The sequence below is a fragment of the Psammomys obesus genome, unplaced genomic scaffold (genome assembly GCF_907164565.1).
Source record: "Psammomys obesus unplaced genomic scaffold, mPsaObe1.curated_primary_1811, whole genome shotgun sequence".
NCBI lineage: Eukaryota > Metazoa > Chordata > Mammalia > Rodentia > Muridae > Psammomys > Psammomys obesus.
Genome location: NW_026592118.1, coordinates 135867 through 154539, shown reverse-complemented (window position 1 = coordinate 154539; position 18673 = coordinate 135867). Strand labels below are relative to the sequence as shown.

General features: G+C 40.3%; 1 protein-coding gene across 1 annotated transcript in view; it reads right to left on the bottom strand.

Annotated features, from left to right (window-relative positions):
- The window catches only part of Vopp1 (VOPP1 WW domain binding protein), a 72947-nt gene that overhangs the window by 5452 nt on the left and 48822 nt on the right, over positions 1–18673 (bottom strand). The window contains exons 3-4 of the mRNA XM_055612996.1: positions 18020–18097; positions 533–669 (exon numbers count right to left, since the gene is read on the bottom strand). Of these exons, the coding sequence (XP_055468971.1) occupies positions 533–669; positions 18020–18097 (215 nt within the window). The remainder of the gene's footprint in view (positions 1–532; positions 670–18019; positions 18098–18673) is intronic.

The following is an 18673-nucleotide window of genomic DNA, read 5'->3' as shown; positions in this document are numbered from 1 at the left end:
CTATACTATACTATACTATACTATACTATACTATACTATACTATACTTATGCAGTAGATCATGAGTATTCAGAATAGGTACACAATACACTTACTGAGTAATTTTTTTAAAGGCAAAACAAAATTTAGAAAATTTACCAGCAATCATATAATATCAAATCAATTATGATCTAATAAAATAATATTTGCTCCAGATGGATTAAGAATGGTAGGGTTATTACTGTCTATTTATAAAAATTTCATACATGAATTAGCTTTATAAATTAAAGAAAATGGAAAATGTTTGTATGCATATATAAACCATATATCCTTCACACAGGATAATCAATAACAATATAACACCATGAGATGACACACACGCAGTATAATATATTGCATTGCTACCAGCAGGAACAAACAATAAAGTTGGTCATCAGAACTTAAATGACCAAATAGCCTGATTTGTCTCTTCTAGCACATTCTATGGCATTATAGAAGGAGTGAAGAGGTCCCACATACTCTAAGGAGGACAGATAAGGATGTGGCTGGCTGACCTGGAGCAGGATTTGGTGGCTGCCTGGTGTAGGACACATTGAATGTGGGCTCGTCAATAAGTGGTGGTGGATACATGCGCCGGCGGATGAAGAAACCAGCTCCACAGCAGAACAGCACGCCCATCATCAGCAGGAACCTGCAAGGAACATGGACATGAGCCCAGAGTTTAAGCCACAGGCTGAAGCCAGGCTCCAGAACTGTGACAAAAATGCCCAAAGATTCTCTGGGGCCTCAGAATAGCACTCCTCATTAGCGAGGCACAGAGATCCAGCAAGCTGTGAGAAGCCTCCAGCCAGGAGGGCATGCGACTAGCCTGGGTTCACTCTGGACTGTTTCATTCTGGGACATTCCTCCTGTGGAAAACACCAGTTAGATACTCACTCTGAAAACCTCCGAGGTGTCCCCAAAATAGAAGCCATTAACAGTAAGATGCTCGCTAAAAATTCTGTATCACAGTGGCTACAAATGATTGGTTTCAGAGGACTACTGACCAAACAGGATTTTAGGAGACGCTGCCAAATCCAGTCTTTGTTATTATTTCCACATTTCCAATTTTCACTTCAAAACCACAAAATGCACATTTATCTATCTTAACACCTTTCTACTTTACGAAGTGAACACTGAGTAATTTTAAAAAGGCACCTGGAGCACATGCTTAATTACCAGGGAAGTATAGGGAAAACAGTCAGCAAAATAGGAAAAGATTAAAAAAAAATAGAGGCTGTAAACACTGCTGGCCACTGTCCACATGTTGATCCTAACATCTAACAGGCAAGGGTAGTGTGTGCTTTACAGATAAGACATTGGTCCAAACAATCTAAGATTCTCATTTACTAGTAGATCATCACTAAAAGGAAATGCCAGGCAAAAAACTGATAAATTCTTGCCCATGAAACTTAACTAGAACCTCATATAACATGCCCATACTCTGGGCCTTGTATGAGATGAGCACAGAGCAGGGTTGGTTATAGCCAATGGCACCAGACAATGTGTCAAAAAAAAAAAGTTTAAGACAAGAGCATGTGATAGTACCTTTGAGAGTAGTAATAAGGCTAAGTGTAAGTCAGTCAACAGAAACTTTCTAGATAATCTTGGAATGTTGAGCAGAAGTTTAAAACAGACAACATGCAGAAATGACTTAGGAAAAGGCTGAAATTACAGTCTTCATGTTCTTTCTCTTAAATTATTATTGATGCAACAAATAACTGTTCCACACCTTTAGTGTCCCCAACTCCACAGGAAGGAATGTATGTGTGCTGGTTGGTTTTTTGCCAATTTGACACAAACTGAGACATATCTTGGAAGAAGGGATATTATTTGATTCCCTGTAGGAAAGTGTGGGTGATTGCCTTGACTGATGTGGGAGGGCCGGGCGCACTGTGCGCAGCACCGTCTCTGGCACTTGGACCTGGGCTACATAAGAAAGCTCCGTGCGGAGCAAACCAGCAAGCAGTGCTCCTTCATAGCTTCTGCTTCCGTTCCTGCCCTGACTTCCCTCAGCGATGGATAGTGGCCTGAAAGTTGTAAGACGAAATAAATCCCTTCCTCTCTGCCATGATATATTAATCATGGTGTTTTATCACAGCAGTAGAAACCCTAAGACAGTAGGTGAGTCACTTCCCCACCCCTCAGTGAACTTAATTTTTAATAGAAGAGGGGAAAACTGAATGGCGAATGTATACAAGTGACTGTTCTTCCAGAGGACCCAGGTTAAATTACAGTTACAACTGTCTGTAACTTCAGGATATGATAGTCTCACACTGACATACATACAGGGAAAACACCAATGCACATAAAATAAAAATAAATAATTTTAAGAAGTTTTGTGCACTCTCTGAAGAGTACTCCCATACAATGACAAGCTTGCTGCTGAAGGGCGAATGACCTAAAAGCCTCAGAGGACTGAGATGCTCCAGATAGTAAAGTTGCCTTAACTTAGAACACCTGTGGCCCATTGGGATCCAGGAAGCTCTTGATAAGGAGAGCAACATACTAGCCCCTGCTGATCTCAACCACTTGGAGGCTGCACGGTAATGGACCTGAACATATAATCTTACAATCCCCAAAGTTCTCCTTTCTCCCCCTATGCCCCAAAGCCCCTGTGCCATATGCACAGTCTCCACTCCTGCAGAATGACTAGTGTTCTTCAATTATTCTAACGAGTGTCTGTCTTTCTTTACTTCCAAGCCGTGTCCATCGATCTCAATCTAACAGTTACTATCTACTGAAAAACTGTCTCTTTCAGTAGATGTAAAAGATTTGTGGTTGACACAGACACAGAATTTTAGCCAAGGAAGGTTTACTGAGAGGAAATGTATGGATCAGGCCCCAGGAGCATTTGTATTTTGACTATGACCCTTCAGACTCCATTTCCAGGCACTCTGGCTATACCTTCAGTTGTAACTTGAGTAATAACTGGAATTCTAATAACATGATGAATGCTTCTGTAGCTGGCACTCCAACCTTGTCAGAGCAAGGCTGTGGGACACACAAATGCTTCAGTCTGTGTGAGATACTGCCAAACCACATGTCCCCTCTGAAAGGCTTTACCCTGCAGGGTATCAAGGCAAATGCTGAGACTTTTCCCATTGAATGGTTTTGGCATCTTTGTCAAAAATCAGGTGTCCATTAAGTGTGGAAATTTATTTCAGGGTCTTCTATTTGATTCCATTGATCTACCAGTCAGTTTCTATGTCAGTACCATGCTGTTTTTAGTATTGTTATTACAAGTTAAGACCAGAAATGGAGATACCTCCAGAAAATCTTTTATTGCAGAGCCTTTCAGAGGCCCTCCCTGGTATGCTCATGTCCTGTTTCTTGTTTTCTCCTTCTTCCAATGCTCATCCCATTTGTCTTTCTAAGTGAGGGTTGATCATCTTACCCTGGGTCCTCCTTCTTGTTTAGCTTCTTTAGATATATGGATTTTAGAATGTTTATCCTATATTATATATCTAATATCGACTTATGAGTGAGTACGTACCCGGTGTGTCTTTCTGCTTCTGGGATACCTCACTCAGGATGATCTTTTCTAGTTCCCAGAATTTGCCTGCAAATTTCATGATTTCCTTGTTTTTATTGCTGAGTAATATTCCATTGTGTACATGTACCACTATTGCTGTATCCATTGCTCATCACTGAGGGGCATCTGGGTTGTTTCCAGCTTCTGGCTATTACAAATAAAGCTGCTCCAAACATGGTTGAGCAAATGTACTTGTTGTATACTTGAGAATCTTTTGGATATATGCCCAGGAGTCGTATAGCTAGATCTTCAAGAAGCGCTATTCCTAAGTGTCTGAGAAAGAGCCTGATTGATTTCCAAAGTGGTCGTTCAAGTTTACATTCCCACCAGCAATGGAGTAGGGTTCCCCTTTCTCCACATGCTCTCCAGCATGTGTTGTCACTTGAGGTTTTGGTCTTAGCCATTCTGATGGGCGAAAGGTGAAATCTCAGGGTTGTTTTGACTTGCATTTCCCTGATGACTAAGGAAGTTGAGCATTTCTTTAAGTGTTTCTCTGCCGTTCGATATTCCTCTATTGACAATTTTCTGTTTAGGTCTGTACCGCATTTTTTAATTGGATTAACTGATTTGTTGCTGTTTAACTTCTCGAGTTCTTTATATATTCTGGATTATTAGCCCTCTGTCAGATATAGGGTTGATGAAGACCCTTTCCCAGTCTGTGGACAGTCGTTTTCTTCTGACAACAGTGTCCTTTGTTTACAGAAGCTCTTCAGTTTCATGAGGTCAATTTATTCTTTGTTGATCTTAGAGCCTGTGCTGTTGGTGTTCTGTTCAGGAAGTTGTCTCCTGTGCCAATGAGGTAGAGGCTCTTCCCCACTTTTTCTTCTAACTGATTTAGTGTATCTGGTTTCATGTTAAGATCTTTGATCTACTTGGATTTTAGTTTTGTGCAGGGTGATAAATATGGATCTATTTTCATTTTTCTGCATGTAGACATCCAGATAGACCAGCACCATTTGTTGAAGATGCTATCTTTTTTTCCACTGTATGGTTTTTGTAAACAATCAAGTATCCACAGGTGTGTGGGTTTATTTCAGTGTTTTCAATTCAATTCCATTAATCTACCATTCTGTTTCTATAACAGTACTATGTGGTTTTTATTACTATTACTCTGTAGTACAAGTTGAGATCAGGGATAGAGATAACACCAAAAACAAACAAACAAACAAACAAACAAACAAACAAAAACCCAGAATTTCCAAAACAGTCCTTTACAAGAAGGACTGTTTTGGAAATTCTGAGGTTTTTTTTGTTTTTCCAAAGTCTGTAAAGAATTTTGATGGTAACTGAATTGAATCTCTAGATTGTTTTTGGCAGGATGGCCATTTTCACGATGTTAATCCTACTGATCCATGAGAATGGGAGATCCTTCCATCTCTGACATTGTCTTCAATTTCTTTATTAAGAACCTTGAAGTTTTTTTTCAAACAAGTCTTTCACTTGCTCAGTTAGAGTCACACCAAGGTACTTTATGTTATTAGTGGCTATTGTGAAGGGTGTTGTTTCCCTAATTTCTTTCTCATCCCATTTTTCTTTGTTATACAGAAGGGCTTCTGATTTTTTTTTTTAGTTAATTTTGTATCCAGCCACTTTGCTGAAGGTGTTTATCAGCTGTAGGAGTTCCCTGGTAGAATTTTTGGGATCACTCAGGTATACTATCATATCATCTGCAAATAGTGATACTTTGACTTCTTCCTTTCTAATTTGTATCCTCTTGGCCTCCTTTAATTGTCTTATTGCTCTAGGTAGGACTTCAAGAACTATGTTGAAGAGATATGGAGAGAGTGTGCCCTTGCCTTGTCCCTGATTTCAGTGGGATTGATTTAATTTTCTCTCTGTTTAGTTTGATGTTGGATATAGGCTTGCTGTATATTGCCTTTACTATGTTTAGGTATGTGCCTTGTATCCCTGATCTCTCCAAGACTTTAAACATGAAGGGTGTTGGATTTTGTCAAATGCTTTTTCAGCATCTAAGGAGATGATCATGTGGTCTTTCTTCTTCAGTTTGTTTATATAATGGATTACATTGATGGATTTCTGTATATTGAACCACCCCTGCATACCTGGGATGAAGGCTACTTGGTCATGGTGGATGATATCTTTTATATGTCCTTGGATTCAGTTTGCCAGTATTTTATTGAGTATTTTGACATCATTGTTCATAAGAGAGATAGGTCTGAAGTTCTCTTTTTTAGTTGGGTCTTTGTTTGGTTTAGGTATCAAGGTGACTGTGGCTTCAGAGAATCAGATTGTAAATGTTCATTCTGTTTCAATTTTGTGGAATAATTTGAAGAGAATTAGAGTTACCACTTCTTTGAAGGTCTGGTACAATTCTGTGCTGAAACCATATGGCCCTGGGCTTTTTTTTTTTTTTTTTCTCAAAGGGTGACCTTTGATGACTGCTTTTTTTTTCCTTGGGGGATATGAGACTATTCAATCTTTCTAACTGATCTTGATTTAATTTTGGTAAATGGAATCTATGAAGAAAATTGTCTATTTCCTTTAGATTTTCAAATTTTGTGGCATATAGGCTTTTGAAGTAAGACCTATTGATTGTTTGGATTTCCTCAGTGTCACCCTTTTATTTCTGATTTTGCTGATTTGGATAGTTTCTCTCTGGCTTTTAGTTAGTTTGCCTAAGGGTTTGTCTATCTTGTTGATTATCTTAAAGAACCAGCTCTTTGTTTCATTGATTCTTTGAATAGTTTTATTCCATTTTAATTTTTTTATTTCAGCCCTGAATTTGATTATTTGCAGCCATCTACTCCTATTTGGTGTGTCTGCTTCTTTTTTTCTAAGACTTTCAGGTGGGCCATTAAGTTGCTTGTATGAGATATTTCTAATTTCTTCTTCTAGGCACTTAGTGGAATTTTCTTCTTAGCACTGCTTTCATTGTGTCCCATAAGTTTGGGTATGTTGTGCCTTCATTTACATTGAATTCTAGGACGTCTTTAATTTCTTTCTTCATTTCTTTCCTAACCCAGCTGTCATTGAGTAGGGAGTTGTTCAGTTTCCATGTGCGTGTAGACTTTTTATTATTTCTGTTGTTGTTGAGGTACAGCTTTAGTCCATGGTGGTCAGATAGAAGACAAGGGATTAATTTAATCATCTTGTATCTGATGAGGCTTGTTTTGTGACCAGCTATAGGGTCTATTTTGGAAAAGGTTCCATGAGGTGCTGAAAAAAAAGGTAAATTCTTTGGTGTTTGGGTGAAAAGTTCTGTAGACATCTATTAGGTCCATTAGTTTTAGGACCTCTGTAAGTGGCATAATTTCCCTATTGAGCTTCTATCTACATGATCTGCCCCTTTGTGAGAATGGAGTGTTGAAGCCTCCCACTATTAAGGTGTTGGGATCAATGCGTGATTTCAGTTTAATAATGTTTCATTTACAAATGTAGGTGCTCTTGTATTGGGGGGCATAGATGTTCAGAATTGTAATATTCTCCTGGTGGATTTTTCCTTTGTTGAGAATGAAGTGCCATTCCTCATCTTTTTTGATTAATTTTGGTTGAAAATCTATTTTATCAGATATTAGGATAGCTACCCTAGCTTGCTTTCTGGGTCCATTTGCTTGAAAAACATTTTTCCAGCCCTTTACTCTGAGGTAATGTTCATCTTTGTTGCAGAGGTGTGTTTCTGGGAAGCAGCAGAATGTTGGATCCTGATTCTGTAACGATTCTGTTAGTCTGTGTCTTTTTATTGGAGAGTTTAGTCCACTGATGTTGATAGGTACTAGTGACCAATGAATGTTAGTTCCTTTTATTGTGGAGTTGGTACTGTTACTGTGATTCATTGCTTGTTTTCTTGTTATTTTTGTTGTGAAATTCATCTCTATCCTATGTTTTCTTGGATGTAGTTGTTTTCGTTGGATTGGTGTTTTCCTTCTAGTACCTTCTGTAGGGCTGGTTTGCTATATAGATAGTGTTTAAATTTAGTTTTGTCATGGAATATTTTGCTTTCACCATCTATGTTGATTGAAAGCTTTGCTGGGTAGAGTAGTCTGGGTTGGCATCTGTGGTCTCTTGAGGTCTGCATGACATCTACCCAGGTCCTTCTGGCTTTCATAGTTTCTGATGAGAAATCTGGTGTGATTCTGATAGGTCTACCTTTATGTTACTTGGCCTTTTTCCCTTGCTGCCTTTAATATTTTTTCTTTGTTCTGTAGTTTTAGTGTTTTGACTATGATGTGATATGAAGAGTTCTTTTCTGGTCTAGTCTATTTGTTATTCTGTAGGCCTCTTGTATTTTTATGGAAATCTCTTTCTTAAGTTAGGAAAATTTTCTTCTATGATTTTCTTAAAAATGCCTTGGAGCCTGGAATTTTCTTTTTCATCTATTTATAGTATTCTTAGATTTTGCCTTTCCATGGAGTTCTTGATTTCTTGTATGTTTTATGTTTGGGACTTCTCCGATTTTACTTTTTCTTTGAGAGAAGTATCAATTTCAGCAAGTATGTCTTCAGCACCTGAGATTCTGTCTTCCCTCTTTTCTATTCTATTGGTGATGCTTATCTTTGTGGTTCCTGATCTTTTTTCTAAGTTCTCCAGCTACAGGGTTTTCTGTTTGTGTTTTCTTTATTGATTCTAATTCTGTTTTCATTCCTTGCACCATTTCCTTTATCTGTTTGAATGTGGATTCCTGTTTCTCTATGATGGCTTCTATTTTTTTGTTCGTTTTCTCTCTATATGCCACTAATTGTGCCTCTACTTGTGCCTGTATTTGTTTAGCTATATTTGTCTGTACTTCTTTGAAAGCTTTGTTCATTTCCTTTTTATTTGCCTCCATTTGTGTGGCTATTTCTTTGAGAGATTTGTTTTTTTCCTCTTTATGTGCCTCTAATAAGTGGATAAGCATAGCTTTAAAGTCATTTTTCTGTGTTTCTGATGAATTGAAATATCCATTGATTTTGCAGGTTGCTGGTGAAGTCTTGATGATTTTTGGGGGATGTGTTCTTTTGCAGACCTCTCTCTGGCCATCTGCTTATCTGTAACCTTCACTGTTTGTTCCTGGAGTCTGTACTTCAGCCTGGGTCCATCTTTCTCTGGTGTCTGGAGTATTCTTCAGGAAGATTAGAGAGGTTCACTGGTTTGTGAGTGTTGGTGTTTCAGCTGTACCTCAGGGAGGAAAAGCCGCTGGCGCAGATTCACAATTGCGGGGATCCCAAAAGCATGCTTGTGTGTGTGTAAATGTTTCTTGAAGGGGAAACTGCTAGAGAGTGTAGATGCTTAGAATGTAGGGCGGGTGCAGGTGAAGGAGAGGGTGTGGATGCTAGTGCTGTTTGCGGGCACAGTTTGTGGGCACAGTTTGTGGGCACAATGCACCTGAACTGATTTCCTGAACCTCAATGTTGTACAGTCCTGTCATACTCTCCTTTGGTGTTCAGATCTGTCTGGGCTCCAGGAGTTGATTGCCTGGACTTCATTGGTAGATCCGCAGGGCAGGGGTTTCAATGTTGATAATGCTGTCCTAAGAATCCCAGTGTTGCTGCAGAACTTGGTGGCTGGTGTTGCAGTCCACTGGGAGTCTAGCTACCACAGCAGAACTAGGAGGTCGCTGGCACAGATGCCTTCTGGAAGGCCCTGGGGAGCTGTGGGCCTGCTTGGCCTGGTAGAGCCGCAGCACTGCGCTCTGCTAGGAGCTGTAGGCACTATGGATTGGGTACTGCGCTCTGTGGCAGGCACTGTGGACCATCTTTGTAGCCTCTGCCTCTGCCAAGGAGGGGAAAAGGGAGGCCTGTTGTGGGGAAATGCTGGGGTATTGAGAATTCTCTTTCTCAAATCTCAAGCAGGGTGTTCTGTGCTGGGAGCTGCATGCACTGTGGGCCGCCTCAACTGCCTCTGCTGATGCCTCCTCCCGGTAAAGTGCAAGTGCCTGGGAATTGAGTTCCCAGGGAAATCTGCAGTTGACCTGTATCCTATTGGTCTCAGTTCAGGGTTTGTCCCCTTTCTCCCCAAAAGCCTCGATGTCATTGTTCTGGGTTCAGCTGCCCCTCCACTTACCAATTATGGAGTTTCAGATCCTCTGCCCCTCAGATACTGTGCACACTGGTTGTGCCATCTTGGATCCCCCATGAAGATACATTCTTTGATTTTGGTATTATTCCAGATGAAGGACTAGCCACAAATGTAAATGATTGAGTGCACCCTGGACAAGCACTTCTGGGAAAGTTATTTTGTTACTTTGTTATTGGCATTCTGTCTTGTTTTGTCCCCTTCCTGCTGGTTCTGAGAGAGAGTTGGACTGCTTCCCTGCACTATTTTGGCTTTGTGATGGCTTCTCTTGATCTCGTAACACTCTGCAGCTTGGCTGCCTTGAGCATACTTAACTCTTGCTTGCTGAGTCACAGAGTACATTCTCTGCCCTCACCATTGCCATTATTTATTACTTATTCTGTGTTTCTTATCTTGTTCTTGCTGGGCTTCTCAGTTATCCCCTTTCCTCCAGGATGAAAAATATCTAGTCATACCAAGTAGCTCCTGGAGTCACAGAATCTCACTTGGAACCTTTACTACTCCTATGATTCAGGGCCTGTGACAGGTCTTATATCGAGTCCAGACACCTTCTTTTCAGCACTGGTGTTTCTGAGCTTCTCCAAGTAATCTCCTTCAACAAGCCACTTAAACTTCCTTCTAACGTGATGATTTCATGTCTTCAATGCACACTGAAGGGGTCTGGGAGTACTATGGCATTTCACTCTTCAAGGGATAGCTGTACACTTCTGTGAAATGGATTGGCCCTCTATGAAGCAGAATGGACATCAAGCCAAGGAGGTTTTTGGCCGTGGCCACTAGCACAGATGCTGGAACACTATGTGACTTTGAGAATGCCTCCCTGTCCAAATGCCCTGATTGGGACTCCAGTACTTCCATTGGCTCTTATGCCTTGTAGTCTTCACCAGTGTGTTGGTATAATGTACTTGTGGAATGTGTACAATTTTCCCTTGTTCATTCAAACGCTGATTTCTCTACCCCAATATCTGGTTTCAATCCAGACACTGCATTTGATGCTTATTCTATGTACCACCTGTCTCAAGTTTGTGTAAATATGCCACCATTTGTTCTCTGCAATTTCAATAAAACAACCAGCCAATGCTGAGCAATGGAGAGAATAGGGTAGGACATCCTGGTCCAGAGGGGAAGAGAAAAAAGCTAGTGGTAGGAGTCAGACAGAAAAGATAGGCAGGAGAGGACTTGGAACCACCAGGAGAGATGTACTGGCCTAAGATGACTAAAACCAAGTACAAAATGGGAAATCTGAATGGGAGGAAACTGTGTAGGCTTGGAGGTTTAGGATGGAGTAACTATTGCCCAGCATTGTGCTCTAGCTTAATTAAATAAATCCTAGTCTCTCTATGGTGATTTGGGTATATAGGTGGTTTAGGAATACTGTTTAATTAAAAGATAAATTGATAATAAATATTAATAACCCAAAACACCAGTGCTTTATGCCGGGAGTCAAGGTGTAGCTCAAAGCCCCACTAATTTGTCTACAATCAGTGAAGTTACTGAGGGGCTGGAGGATTCTTTCCAGGTGCTCCTCCAGCAATTATACAAAGCCTTCCAAATTTACACCAATTTTGAAGCACTAGTTTCAGAAAATTCTAGGCTATTAAATAATGGCTTTTGTCAGTAAGTCTGACTATGATATTTGCAAACAAATAAACAAACAAACCAACCTCTAGAACCTAGAGGGTTTTGCTCTAATAAATACCTCCCAGCATACTGAGGTAGCTAAAAAAGTCTTCAGTATCTGAGATACTGCCAAATAAAAACCTGGGAAGAATGGGAAAGCCAGCTCCGGAAAGGGACCAAAAGAACATCCAAACCCAAAGGAGCACTGACTGTCCCTCCCATGAAGGACATGGAAAATGAATAAGAGAGAAGGGGTTGGGTTTCTACATTTCTAAGCTTCCAAGGGCTCTTGTCTCCTCCATCATTAAGAGGCTACACAGTGTTTTGGTAGACACTGGGCCAGAGGTTTTTGTTAAAAAAACAAAAACCAACCAAACAAACAAAAACCAGCAACCATAAAACACACACATAAAACAAAACAAAACAAAACAACCAATAGAGCCAGTTACAAATAAAAAGATGCCCATTCGGGGATCCACCATCACAGTTAAGGATGGTTATCCTGGGCCACAGACTCTTTTGGGGTGCTCCAGAGCACTGTTTTTGTTTTTATTTTTTTCTCCTTTTAGGCAGAGGTTTCCTTTGAAAATTACATACCACAATTATCTTTTTCCCCGGAAAACTAAAATGTCCTTTGTCCCTGCCCACCAGCCTAACATAATTGTCTTTGCTTCTGAAGAATATTTCCTCATATGGTCCTTCCTTCCCAAACAATTCTTCCTCTGCTCCTCCCCAGCTCTCTACCCCTCAGAATCCACCCCACCTCTTCTTATCTCTGTCACCAGCTGCCACCACTTACAGTCTTGCCAAAAGCCTCAACTTAGTCAATGTCCACTGTCGGGAACTGTGACTCCAGCGGCCTGCTTTGATATTTAAATCTTGGCGGAGAGATGGCTTTTAGGAGGCCTTTCCAGAAGAACTTGCAAGTCCATCTCCTTTTGTTTGTGACAGCAGGTGGGATAGCTTGTGAGGGTCACACCTCTTCCTCAGGCTCCTTGTGCAAATTAACCTATTGTTCTGAGATATTTTACTGGCTGAAAGTAACTCCTCACAAATAAAGAGGTCAGAAGGCTGGAGGCAGAGGAGGAGGCAGAGACTTGAGACTTGCTGCTTGCTGCAGCAGCCTGCCTTTTGCTATGGCTGAGTCTGGACCTTTAAAAATGTTTCCTGTGTGCTGTGTGTTTATTTTATTAATATTAATCCTCACTCCCGACTCAAGAACTGTTCGACTCTGCTGGCTGGCTCCGGCAGTCCACCCTCTTTTCTCAAACAGCTCCCCAGGTCCATAGGGATTAAGCCATAAAGTCTTGCTGACTGAACTCTGTAGGACAAGGCCCTAGCTTGGACAGGATGGCTGATGGCACAGGTTAAGTGGTGGCTGTGACAGCAATGGAGATAGGAGTAAAGCAGCCTCCCCCACTTCTTTACTGCAGATAAGACCCTAGGCATCCTGGAAGCTTGTGAATTCAGGACCCCACCTCACAGTGACCACCAAATACAAGGTACTTTTTCAGTGTGGGCATGCAAGCCCCTTAGCTGAGTGGCTCATGAGAAAGACTGAAGGTAGAATCTGTACTGAGTCCTAAAGCCTGCCATTTCTACTGGGTCTCTAAGCCTGTATCTCCTAACTGAGACTGAACAGTCTTCCTGTTTCAGGGAGTCCTTTGCCTTATGCCTGTGGTCTGCCTTTCTTTCTGCCCCTCAGAGCCTGGATACTACTGCTTTTTTTTTTTTTTAATTTACCTTTTAGTTTTACAGGCATAGACAACTAAGGAGGCAGGCAGCCTAATGCCAACATTTTCTGAGTTCTATTGTCTAGTTTTCTGTTTAATGTGCTATGGCTTACCATACTTACATTATTCTGAAAACTCAGTATGAGAAAGGAGTACTTACTAAGCTTTTCAAGTTGTTTGCCTCCTTCTGCAGACACACACAAATTGATTAAAGATTTGGGTTAATCTAAGATTATCACAGGAAGCAAACATGACGGTTGGTAGCTGAGAGTTTTATATCCAGATCGACAGGCAGCAAGTCAGAGTAGCACTGGGACTGGCCTTGGCTTTTGAAATCTCAAAGCCCACCCCCAATGACACATTTCCTCCAAAAAGGCCACACATCCTTCAGTAAGGCCACACTTCCTAATCCTTTCCAAACAGTTCTACTGATTAGGACATTTAAATATATGAGCATTTAAATATATGAGCCTATGGGGACACTCTCATTCAATCTGCCACAAAACTCCTCTGTCTAAAACCCTTCAGTAATGATTCCAGCTGTGCCTACTTAACCACAGATGGGTTTCTTAAATGTTAGTATTCCTTTAAGAAAGGAGGAGATAGGCAAATTCACTGGAGCCTCATGTGAATATCCAATCACTCCTCTCAGCTGGCTATATGTGATTAGGACTGACCTGCATGAGATCTCAAGGTTTTCTGGAGAAACTAGAGTAGTTAGGGTAAAAACTATGAATGGGTGGGGGCCCGTGTATGCAACAATGAAAAAGCTGCTATATACTATGTAAAGTATATATATATATATATAAAGATATTGCTTAACCTCCTTAGGAAATTTTTTTTTACAAGAAATGGAAGTTTATTTGTTACTCTTATATCTCAAAGTATTTGAGTATTTATTTATTTATTAAGTATTTCTTTATTTATTTTAATCAGAAAGGTTTATGTAACAAGGTTAAAGTAGCTAAATGTAATTTCAGATGTTTAAATACTTGCTCCCTTCTTGGTTCTTGTTTACAAAAGCGTTCCCCCATTCAAAGTCACATGTATCTTTAAAGCTCTTGCTGAAATTTAAATTTTCTTCCTCTCAGGATCTGTAAGACAATCATTGGAGGACAAAGGGAGAGAATTTTTTTTAAATATCTGTAAAATTCTAATTGAAAAAAATTATTCAAAACTTACAACAAAAAGGTTTGATAGTTAATGGTGTACAGATATTCTTAGTTTGCTACAGTATGCCATTTATAGAGCTTGAATTCAACTCCTTTTCAGAGAAATAAAATTTAAAAATAAATACAAAAATGTCTTATACATGGCTATATTTTTCATTAAAAGGATAAAATATATTTTGAATAAAGATGAATTTTTTATGATAAAATAAAATTATATCCAAAAATGGGACTTCAGGATGATATACGTTTGATGATTAAAACTTATCAATTCCTAAGTTTATAATGGTCTATTCATGCTATTTTTTTTGCTACTAACAAAAAATTAGTTCAAGATGTACGTCTAACCACTTTGATAAATTTGTTAAGCTTTAACTATTTGGAGAAACTGAACATGTAAAAAACTATGGTAAAAATTAATTATATACCTTTTATTCTTATAAAAATCTCCTTATAAGATGGAATCTTTCCTCTCCTGCAACTATATTATGATAAAATGAGCTACTTAGTATGAAAGATATTTTAAATTGTACTATAAAAGGATCAGGAAAATGAGTTTTCCAGTTTCCTCATGGACTGTATGTATGGTTTAAAATGTATTTTGGCACTAAAGGAGCTCAATTCAAAATTATAATCTTAAGTATTAAAATCTTAGCAGATAAAATTATAAAATCCTCATTTTATGAGAGTTGCTGGTTTATTAAAAGCTTGCAACAAAGATAATTAAGATATAGATGTAATTACCAACCACCTTATAACTGATTAAATATCTTTAATGTGCCCAAAAGTTGTTTGTAATCACACTAAGCACAAATGTAACTCATATACACAGACAAGATTAGAGGGAGAATACAATTCATATCTCCCATTATGTAGTCTTCTGTATACGTCATGAAACTAAAGCCTAAAGCAAGTTACTCAAAACAAGTTTAAAACAAGTTTGTTTAATAAAACAATATTCAAAAATAGGTGTATTAAAAAAAAACTGGTAATAGAAAATTCAATGCTTGAATAAAATGGGTTACATTTATATACATTTACATGACAACACATTCCCAGGCTCAGGTAGTATCCTTTTCCTTGAATAAATACAGACCCTATCAGAGTAAATTTCATGCTAGCATCATTACAGGAAAAACAAGACTTGTCAGAGTCTCAGGGAAAAACAGCCGAGGTGCCTACTTAGGATATCAAAACAGACCTGGCTGCCTTTTTCTCCCTACATCCTTCAGTCTCAACCTCTTATAAGGTATGGCTGCCCAACCTGGGCCCCTACCCTATACCCTAATGGCTGGGCTGTCCTTCCTCCAGCTGTTCTTCCCTATATAAGCCAACTATTTTAGATTATTTAAATATTCTGGCCCTTTAGTCTATTTGGTTTTTCTGCTTCCTGGCTGCTACACCTTGTGTCTGCCCCCCCCCCCCCCGTCATGCCTCCTCTGGATTCTCCCACATGTCCCTGCCTCTGGGCTATGCTCTCCCACATATCTATAACAAGCTTTCCCCTCCACCACAGCTAGAACAGTTATTTCTTTTCTTTTTCTTTTTTTCCCCCATTCGCTGGTGTGCAGAACTGACCAGCTCCAGCTGTGTAGGTCAGAACAAGGAAAACTTCCTTATTCATAAGGAAGATGCATTCTTCCTCATGTCTCACATGACAAGGAATGGGGTTTTCTCACCCAGTAGAGTATCTTACAGTTTACACCCACATCCTAAATACTTAAAGCAACAGAGGCAAAAAGCAATTACTCTCCACTCAGTATCTCCTGAGCTGACATACCTTGACTTTCAACTCTTCTCTTTGCAAAACCTAAAATCCTCAGGGCTAAGAGGTAATTACCTGATTGTGTAGGAAGTCCCCAAGAAAGTTTCAGATAATGTAAGACAGAGCCTCTGCCACAGGGTGGGACAGCATGGGAGCTGAGCTATGGGCATTCATTTAAACACTAAGCTGCTGGTGCCATGCCTGGGTAAGGAGGGAAGACCTGGACTATGAAAGTGGCCCCAGATGGCCTCTCTGGGTCACCTCCTAGAGGTGACAGAGACATCTTCTTCAGCACTGCTGCCACTGGAAGCCAACAGGCGACACTTGGAGATAAGGATCACTGTGGTCTCTCCTCCCTTTGTTCTCATGGCAACATCAGCTAGAATGCTGCCCATAGGACTTGCCACAAAGGCTCCCTAGGACTGGAGTCTGCACACAATTTTACTAACTGCTATATCTGATCTAATGGTCGGACCCTGTTTAATCAGCTGGCTGTTAAACTTTGTCAAACAACAAATAGCTTGAGTTAAATTAATGATTCCAAGGTACCAGTGCCTGCTCCTTCATAAAATCCAAAGATCTAAAAGAAACACAAAGGAGGGATGAAATAGCTTAGGAAAAGTCAGGTTGTCCTGATCCCTGACCCCCATCCCACACTTTCTTCCCTTGGGAGCCATGTTTACCAGAAAACAGATGTCGTTTCTCTCCCTTTGGTAAAGAGCTTTTCAACACCTGAAGGACCTTCCTTCCCTGCTGAGGAAGCATTCTGATATGTAAAAACAACTTGGTTCCTCTGGAAGAAAGGCCATGTGTGATGATTTACTAGATCAAAGGTCACACTATAGAGATACTTGTAGCCTACACCAGGAGTGATGGTCATTGAAGCCTTTTCACTTTTAAAACCCCTTCTTTCCTTTGTATCTGCACCAGCAGTCTTTCTCAGGCATGAGCCTCCTCTTGGGCAGCTGGCTAGAGGACTCATATACTCTCGACTGGTTTAATAAGGTGAAGTGACCTGTAACTTTTACATGGATTATTTCAGGTTTTGACTCTAGCAACTAAGAGGAAGGAAGAAAAGCACAACACCAACACTCTTTGCTTGGGGGAGGGAGATACAGCCATCTAGGCATGGTTACCTATGTCAAAAGAGGGTGTAGCCACAGCCCAAGGGAACAGATGATGCCCAGACACTAAATGCCCAAGCCTGATCAAGGACCTGCCGGTTGTGAAAGGATCTATGCTTTAAAGGAAAAAGCAAAACAAAACTCTTTTGTGCAACACTTGGAGTCCTTCCTGATTTCCTTATTCAAACAGTTGTCAACAGAAAAATGCAAACTCTCAGAGAACAATTCAAGTATTCTTGTTAATTCCACATAAGGTTGTAAGTGTTAAAACATCTATAAAGTTAGAATTTTAAAGTCATAGAGGCTTTCGTCATGAAGAGTATGTGATGATTTAGCTGCATTTACTGGAGGACATGATCAGTACAAGCAAGCTGAGTAGATGAGTAGAAGAAACACTTGGTGAATTTTAGAAAAATTCCCTTTGCAGTGCTGTGCCATTCCTGGCATGTGACATGCACCTTAGCTATCCAGCTTATCCCGAAGGACTTCCAGGGGCCTCTCTGAGAACTAAGACTTATACAAGCCAACTCTCTAAATGACAGTCTGCCTCCCACCCTTCTCTTAATGTGTGATCTGATAGATTTCATACCTTCCCCAGACCTCTGTGAGGAGCTTGGAGAGGGTTGAGAGTGCAAGGTGGCTGCCTTGAAAGCTAAGGCAGTAGACACAGGTGTGGGAAGACTTTCAGACAACAGAAACTTTGTCACAAATCTGTCCACTGAGTCTGATTCCTCAAGACAATAATCCCCAGCACCATTTCAAAAACTGGAATAAGAAGCTGTTCAAGGTTGGGGCTGTACCTCTCCAAGCTCTTCTTACCCTGACAGTCCCTATGGAGACAGGAAATGGTTCTGTAAACTCCCACCTCAGCAGCCCTGGAGGAAGTGAGGCCAGATGTTCCTTAAGTCAGCCCAGGCTATCCCAAAGACCTAAATGGTAGCATTGGAAATGAGGTTGTAACTAGGCAGACAGTGGGCCCAGTGCTTGAGGACTGGAGGTAATACTAGGAAATGATGCTCAGAACAAGAAAGAATTGAAACCTACCAAAAATACCACAGTCTCTGTATGGAGAGGGCCCGCACACAGCACCTGGAGCCACAGCAGTCTTCATAGGAACGGCATCTGCAGGAGAGAGGGCACAATTCTGGGTAAAAAACAAAGGGGGGGGGTGGTTTTTCTCATCATGTGGTTCCATTCAGATACACTATAAGCATAAGCATTATTAGAAAAAAAATCAAAATGGATTCCTTCTGGGGAGTCTTTCAGACCAGAAATGGATATTAAATGTATCAGACCATCTTCCAAGGAATCTCTGCATCAGAAGGGTACTAACAACAACTTGTCTTATCTGTCTTTAATCTCTGGCCATTGGAAAGGTGGGAACACCTCCATATGCCCTTACAAGTTAAAAGCAAAGATTATAGAGTCAAGTTAAATGAGGGGGCTTAGTTCTGGTCTAGGTATCAACTAGATATGTGATTTCTGATATTAAACTCTATCAGCCTCAGCTCCTTTAATAGCAATACAGAATGATGGGGACCCTTTAAATGCTAATTTAAGGACTTCATCTTGATATAAAGACTAGATCTGCTCAGACTCCCTCCTTCTACAGAGTGTACCACATACCTAAGGCCTCTGGCAGTACCCAGACTCATGAGACATATTCCTAAGCTGTATTCATCTAGAAAAGTCACCCAA